General features: G+C 54.5%; 1 protein-coding gene across 1 annotated transcript; it reads left to right on the top strand.

Moving 5' to 3' along the window:
* Nucleotides 1-7: 7 nt before the first annotated feature.
* Nucleotides 8-6692, top strand: TTI1 (TELO2 interacting protein 1; the record flags this gene model as incomplete). Its single annotated transcript, XM_010022799.1, has 6 exons — nucleotides 8-1820; nucleotides 2292-2474; nucleotides 3247-3395; nucleotides 4169-4309; nucleotides 5686-5890; nucleotides 6605-6692. Coding segments are annotated over 6 exons (2579 nt in total), but the record flags the coding sequence as incomplete, so codon positions are not given.
* Between the last annotated feature and the right edge of the window lie 534 nt (nucleotides 6693-7226).

The following is a 7226-nucleotide window of genomic DNA, read 5'->3' as shown; positions in this document are numbered from 1 at the left end:
CGTGTCGTTGCTCCTGGGCCTGGCGGAGCAGGAGCGAGCAAAGCAGCTCAAGGTCTCTGCTCTGAAGTGTTTGCAGGTCCTGGTCCTGCAGTGCGACTGCCGGGAGCACCGGCCCCTTGGCGACGACGAGGCGCAGCAATGCGGGGATTTGTTCGCTTCTTTTCTGCCTGGGATTTCCATTTCCCTGTCTCGGGTCGTTACCGGAGACATCAAACAAGGGCACAAACCCACGGTGTCTGCCATCAGGCTCTTTTACTTGATTGTTGGCCTGGTGATGGCCGATGCACAGCTAGCCAGAGTCCCAAAGAGCAAAGAAAAGCTGCCAGAGAAGCAAAGCAGAATATCAGAACTAATGGTCCACAGAGGACCTGACTGGAGCAAAAGTACGGCCGAAAAACTGTCTCTCCTCCTGCATAAAATGGTTGAATTCTCCTCAGTCCACCCCCACTGGAAAGTGAGACTGGAGCTGGTGGAACTGGTCCACCACTTGTTGAGGAACTGCAGCCATTCACTGGGGGGCTCCTTCACTCACCTCCTGAAGGCCTTGGTGGGGCTGGTTAATGACGAAAGCAGCGACGTCCGGAGCAGATGTAACGAGGTTCTGCGGGGCATCGCGGAGCAGAGGATCATAGCACAGAGCAGGGCTCTGGCTGATGTCCTCTCCGAGAACCTCCACTCCCTCGCCACAGCGCTTCCTCGCCTGATGAGCTCTCAGGATGACGTGGGCAAGATCTCCACTTTGAGCTTGCTGCTCGGCTACCTGAAGCTGCTGGGCCCTAAGATGAACGTTGTCCTCAACTCCGCATCCCACCTCCGCCGCCTGTCCAAGGCACTGATGCAGGTTCTGGAGCTGGACGTGACGGATGTGAAGATAGTGGAGGACAGACGCTGGGTCTGCGAGGGCTCCCTGCAGCCCGGTGTGCACAAAGGCAGCTGCCAGAAGAAATACTTCCGCTTCTTCACAGAGGAGAAGGTTTTCCAGCTCCTTCAGCAAGTGTGTCGTGTGCTTGGCTACTACGGGAACCTCTATTTGCTCGTGGATCATTTCATGGGGCTGTACAGCGAATCCGCCACGTACCGAAAGCAGGCAGCGATGGTCCTCAACGAGCTGATTGCAGGAGCTGCTGGGGTGGGAGTGGATGTCCTCCAGGAAAGGGAGGTGTCACCGAACACGGACGACCTCAAAGGGTCCATAACATCCATTCTCGATGAGTACACAGACCAGGCGAACTGGTATTTGATCACGAGCGTTGATGGAGAAGAAGTCAGCCAGGAGCAGCACCCTGTGCACCACGCAGGACTCCCTGCCCGGGCGGGGGGGGTGGGCAGCTCCCTTCTCCTTCCATCCCCGGAGCCGCACGTGACGACCCGCACCATGAACAGCAACATCTGGCAGATGTGCATCCAGCTGGAAGGGGTCAGCTGCTTTGCTGCTGTCCTTGGGAAGGAGTTCCGGCTGCTCCTGCTGACGGCTCTGTACCCCGTGCTGGAGAAGGCTGGTGACAAGACTCTGCTGGTCAGCGAGACAGCGCTGGGGACGCTGGCAGCCGTGTGCGAGGCCTGTGGCTACGGCTCCGTACAGCTTCTGGTTAATGACAACTCCGACTATCTGGTGAACGGGATCTCGCTGGGCTTGCGCCAGCTGGCACGGCAGCCACGTGCCTGCCGGGTGCTGGACACTATGCTGAGGCATTCAGATGCCAGCTTGCTGCCACTGGTAGAAGACGTTATCCAAGATGTCCTGTTGACGCTAGATCAGTGTTACAGCAGCCAGGCTTCCACCTTCCTCAGGGTCCTGCACTCAGTAATGACAGCTTTAGGTATCTAAACAACCTTTACTTTGCATCATTCAGCCTTACTCTAAGGGGACTTGTCTTTGGCCTTTTGACTTGCCATGGGAGATTACAAGTAGCTGAGGTGGTGGCAGCTTGGCACTGCTTGGTGGGCCAGCTCTCAAGCAAAGGTGGCCAATAGCTTCCCCTCTCCACAACCAGTTTGTGTCTGGCCTGCAGACCTTGCAGGAATGTGGCTTTTGTGGTTGAGAAAGGATGGGTTTACTGCTCCCATAAGTGTTCTGCAGAAGCACATGGAGTGTGTTCCTTTTTGTATCAGGGGTTTAACATTCTCATCCCGTCAGGGAGGTCACAGTGATGCGACACCAGGCGCCCGGTTCTGTAGTTCAGTCCCACGGCACTGGCGAGTCCTGTTTGCCCCCAGGAGCCCGCGGTACCTCGCTGACCTGCAGGAGGGGATCGCGATTGCTCGGTGACATCTCGGCTCCTCTCTTGCAGCCCAGTGGTTTGGCTCATCCTGCAGTGAGGAGCAGCAGCAGAGCACTGAGTGCCAGAGCAGGACCTCGTCCCAGGGGCCGCAGGCGGTGACAGCGCACGACGTGGAGCAGTTCTTCCTGGACTATGTCAGGCAGAAGCAGGTCGCAGAGGGTGATGTTCCCGACACGGGGGATGAGGAGGCAGGTCAGTGCTGGGCCTGGCTGGAGAAGAGGGTGTTCAACTTGGAGAAAGACAGGGCCCTCTGGCATTTCCTTTTGTCACGTGGGGGACCCGGCCCCAGGCTGAAGGTCTGGTGCCCTCCCGGCAGTCTCAGGTCTGCTTTGAGCTGACCCGGCTCACATACGGTGCTGCTGGGTGCTCTTGCTGTGTTCTGTGCAGGGAGGAGTGAAATGTTTGCAGATCGAGGCTCACGTGGCTCTAAGACACGAGTACACTGTGGTTTTTCCCTTTTCATTTGGGTTCAGGACCCAGAGTCTCCTCTCCCCAGGATCCTACTACACTTTCCTTGCTCTCCCTTGGGAATACCTGTGCCAGTTTCTCTGGCTAATGATGCCACCACTCCCTTCTCACTTGGCCTTGACAGGCCTTGCAGACACAACTATAGGGAATTTTTAGTCTTTACTGGGCTACGCTGCAATCTTGACCTTTAAACACTTCAGCTTTAAATACTCAGGCTTTTCACTTCTCATAAAAATCAATGGCAAACAAGTCCATGGTGAGGAGGGCCTGCAAATGTCACACCAGCTGCACTGTCCAATGAAGAAAGCAAACCTTCCCTAGCCCCACACTCAGCTGAACCTGACACTTAGCTCACAGGACTCAAGCATGGACTTGCCTATATCTGCATGTGTTAAAATACCAAAGGCCTCCCCTGGGGATCTGCAGAGTAGTTGTGGGTGGGTGTTGTGATCTCCCAAGTCATTTTCACGGCCCCAGTAATGGTTTTGCCTTCCAGATGAGGTTCCCCCCACTGGTAAGCCAGAGCCAAACAACTGTGACACAGAAGGAGAAGCTCCCCTGCCCAGCCATGCTCAGCTGGCCAAAGATGTGCTAGAGAGGTGCATCCACTTGCTGTCAGACGGGAGCCTCCGCGTGCGGCTCAAGGTGGGTGAGCACCAGCGCCGAGGGGATGGGTGGTGGCCGAGAGGGGGCTGGTACTTGGCAGCACCTGCACGATGTGTGTGGGGCTTCCTGCCATAGGCTTGTTCAGAACAGACTCCCCAGGTCTGCCTGGGGAAAGGGGGGCAGTTTTCCAGGAGCTGTCTGGTTTAGGAATGGCAGCCAGCGTGGCTTTGCATCAGCACCTTCCCTTGATGCTCACGATAGCCAGGTCTTATGCCTCAGCCTTGGTGGAGGAAGCAGAAGCATCTTTCTCCCATCCCCCTTCCTCAGCCTGCAGTGCACATGCAGGACCAGTTCAGAAGGTGCTGGGGATGATAAGCACAGCTAAAAGCCTGGGGTGAGGGGTTTTTAATTACGAAAATCCTTTGAAGGTGGCCTCCTTTTGGACTGCAAAGCGAGACAGAACATGCAGCAGTGAGGCATAACCCAGATTCTTGCCACCAGGGCCTCAGCCCTGCCAGGTGATCCTGCTCCCATTGCCCAGGAGCAGGGTCCTGGTGCACAGCTCAGCCTGCAGAATCTGTGCCTTGGTACCAGCCTGGCCTCATAGCCCAGTACAGGTTATGTCACTGTGCTACTTGTCCCTTTCCAGCCAGGCCTGTGCTCTCTGCATTGCCCAATTAACCCAGCTCATGCTGGGACAAAACTGTACCCTTTTGTATTAAACCCTCCTTTCTCCTGGCATGTCACTGGGGATTCACCTGGATGCCTGGTGCTGCAATGCTCAAGGTCTGTTGCCTGCTCCTCCTGCCCAGGTCCTGGACGTGCTGGAGCTCTGTGTAACTGTGCTGCATCCTCACAGAAACCATCTGCTTCCCCTGGCTCACCGTGCCTGGCCAGCTCTCGTCACCCGGCTGATCAACGATGACCCTCTGGCAGTGCTCAGAGCCTTCAAGGTACAGCAGCAAGTCTCTGCCAAGAGCCTTCAAGCTGGTGCTTGGAAGCCAAGTGCTCAGGCATTGCTCTGCCCGTGAGAGAAGCACTAAGCGTGTGGAGTGATGTTAACTGTGGCTGGGAACACAGGGTCACCACCCTGCAGTGGGAAGGCTTGTACCACTCCCACTGCAGCTTGTCCACAGATAAAACCTTGACACTGTTCCTGGGGGGAAGAGAAATAGTAGTGAGTATTGCAGGGAAGAGGAAAATGGTTCTTTTACAGGCTAGGCGGCTGTCAGAGGCACTGTCTAGTGCAACTTGCCCTTGCTGGAGCCAGCCTCAGCACCCCCCTTTGGAAGTGTTCACACTGAAAAGAAGGGATTGTTTCAGGATTGAGGCATGGGGAGGGGAGAGGTTAAGCCAAGACTTAGCCTCATAATCACAGTATTAAAGAGCTCCTGACTATGTCAACTGACTGCATTCTCTTCGTGACTCACCAGCTGGACAATAAAGCATGTTTCCAGAGGTTGCCAGCCGCAGGGCTTCCTCTGCTGTGCAGAATGAGATGCATTTGGAATCCTTCAGTGCGAATAAAAGTGAATAAAAGGAGAGTTTTGATTCCCCAAATTCAAGAAGCCATACGCTAGCGTTTCAGAGTAGCCACACCTCACACTGCCTGCCCTAAAGGAAGGAGAGATCACTACTGCAATTAGCACTGAGCTTGGGGTGTGTATAAGGAATCCCCCAGGAGTGTCTTCCTTCCTAAATCTGACACAGGAGGCGTAGTATTGGTGTAAGCCAAGCACAACATGACCAGCATCTCTGTCCTGCATGCTAAGACCATGAGCTTAGTGAAGTCCTAAGAGGGAGCAGTATTCTGGCCACACAGGTTGGCCCCATGGATCCCTCCTTCCTTTTCATATGTATTTAAGGCCATTTCTAGACCAGTTTGGTTTCTCTCCTGGGCATACACTATAGTGCTGGGTGCCGGAGCTGTAGCCAGTTAGCCTTTCTGCTGACTGCCATGCTTGTAGAGGTGGGCTGTTTCCACTACAAAGGGGTTTATATCTTAATGGCACCTTACATCAGAGGTTCCTCCAGCAATTCTGAGCACAACTTGACAAGCTACTCCTACCTTTACTGTGCTGGTGGGAAAAGGGCAGTCCCAGGAGGTGGTCATGTGAAACAAGAGCAGGGTGCAGGTCAGTCAGCCCCTTAATGGAGCATTCACCTTCTGCTCCCTATGGGAAACCATGTCAGTTGCGGTCACATTGCCCTCAGCTGCAAAAAGCTACCCAGGGGGAAGGAATGCCACATCCCCACACCGGTGTGGAATGCTGGGCTCCTCCCAGACCTCTGTGCACTCACCCTCCAGTAACCGGTGCTTCCTCACTAGGTGCTGTGTACCCTGGCTCAGAAGTGTGGGGACTTCCTGAGACAGAGATTCTCCAGAGATGTCCTGCCCAAGCTGACCAGCTCCCTCCTCAGCCAGGCCCCAGCGAGTGCCAGAGCTGGGCCCGTGTACAACCACACGCTCGCCTTCAAGCTGCAGCTGGCTGTGCTGCAGGGGCTGGGCTCTCTGTGCGAGAAGCTGGACATGGGTGAGTACCAGGGGAGGTGCAGGTTGTGCGAGATCCCCGACAGACTTACCTCTTCTTTCAGCTGCACTGACCACTTGCTTCTTATCCCTCTGCTCCTGCATGGGATTGATTTCCTGATCTCCAGCCTCATCCCATTTAGGTCCTTCATCTGTCCTCTTTGAGAGCTCTGTAAAGAGGGGCTGGTTGCTCTTTACTCCCCAAGAGACAAATGGGAGAGAAGATTCCCAGCACCTTGTAGAATCCGACTGCTCATCTCACTTGTGCATGAGAAGTGGGTACAAAGTGGAGCTCCTGGATTGCTGCAGCTAGGCCTGTTGGGCCATGCTTTGTTCTCAGTTAACTGAAGAACTGGAGCCCAGCTAAGACTTCTGGCTAACCTGACTGGTTACATTTTGGGGTGTCTCTCTGGGTGGCCCTTTAAATGCAGTACATCGCATTCTTCTACAGAATGAAACCCTCTGAAATTCTCCTAGGTTAAATTCCTGGAGCTGACTTTGGTGAGGGAGAAGGTTTGCTGGGCAGTTGCTCTTTTCCTCTCTCAATGCCCTTGATTGCTTTCCTAGCTTGGCAGCAAGGTGCTTAAGAGGCGAGGTCAGAAGAGCTCTGGGTCAGGCAGTTAAAAAGCTCAGAAGCTTCTTGCTGCTAATTTAGAGCTGATGCTGTCAGGCTGCAGTAGGTTACCTCTTACCCTTCTTCTCTGCCCCATTTCTGCAGGCGAGAGTGACCTGAATAAAGTGGCAGATGCCTGCCTGATTTACCTCAGCGCCAGGCAGCCCAGGAAACTGCAAGAAGCTGCCCAGAGGTAACGTCTCATAAATGCCTTTGTATCAGGTGTACAGATAATGAGGGACAGAGGCAGCAGGGTCGGTCACCCCTTTCCCTTGGCACTTTTCCCACTCCTCCCTCTGGCACATTGGAGTCCTGCACGACAGGGTCTCATGGAAGTGAACCCCTTTCTCTGGTTAAATACCATCCACTACCCAAAACGCACAGAGGGTAGCGTGCCCACAAGCCACAGCTCACTTTCAGATTTCTTTGCAGGGCATCTGGGGACAGAGGGGGAAGATGAGCTACTTGCTTCATTCTGACTGCCTCCTATGCAGGAATACTTGGGGCTCTAGGCCCACCGGTGGCATAAAACTGCAGGAGAAGACAGCTATGCAAGAGGATGTGCCAGACATTCCCATGCATTTTATCAGTTAATACCTTCTGCAGGCTGGGGATTTACTTCTGTTATCCTTCCATTTTCCCCGGGCCCCTGTGAACACGTCAACCGGGACTCTGCCAGGTGCATGAGAGTTGTTTGGGAAGCTGTCAGTCTTGGCACCAGTCTTGC

Source organism: Nestor notabilis, unplaced genomic scaffold, assembly GCF_000696875.1.
Source record: "Nestor notabilis isolate BGI_N333 unplaced genomic scaffold, ASM69687v1 scaffold19019, whole genome shotgun sequence".
Classification (NCBI taxonomy): domain Eukaryota; kingdom Metazoa; phylum Chordata; class Aves; order Psittaciformes; family Psittacidae; genus Nestor; species Nestor notabilis.
This window is presented reverse-complemented; position numbering and strand designations above follow the sequence as displayed.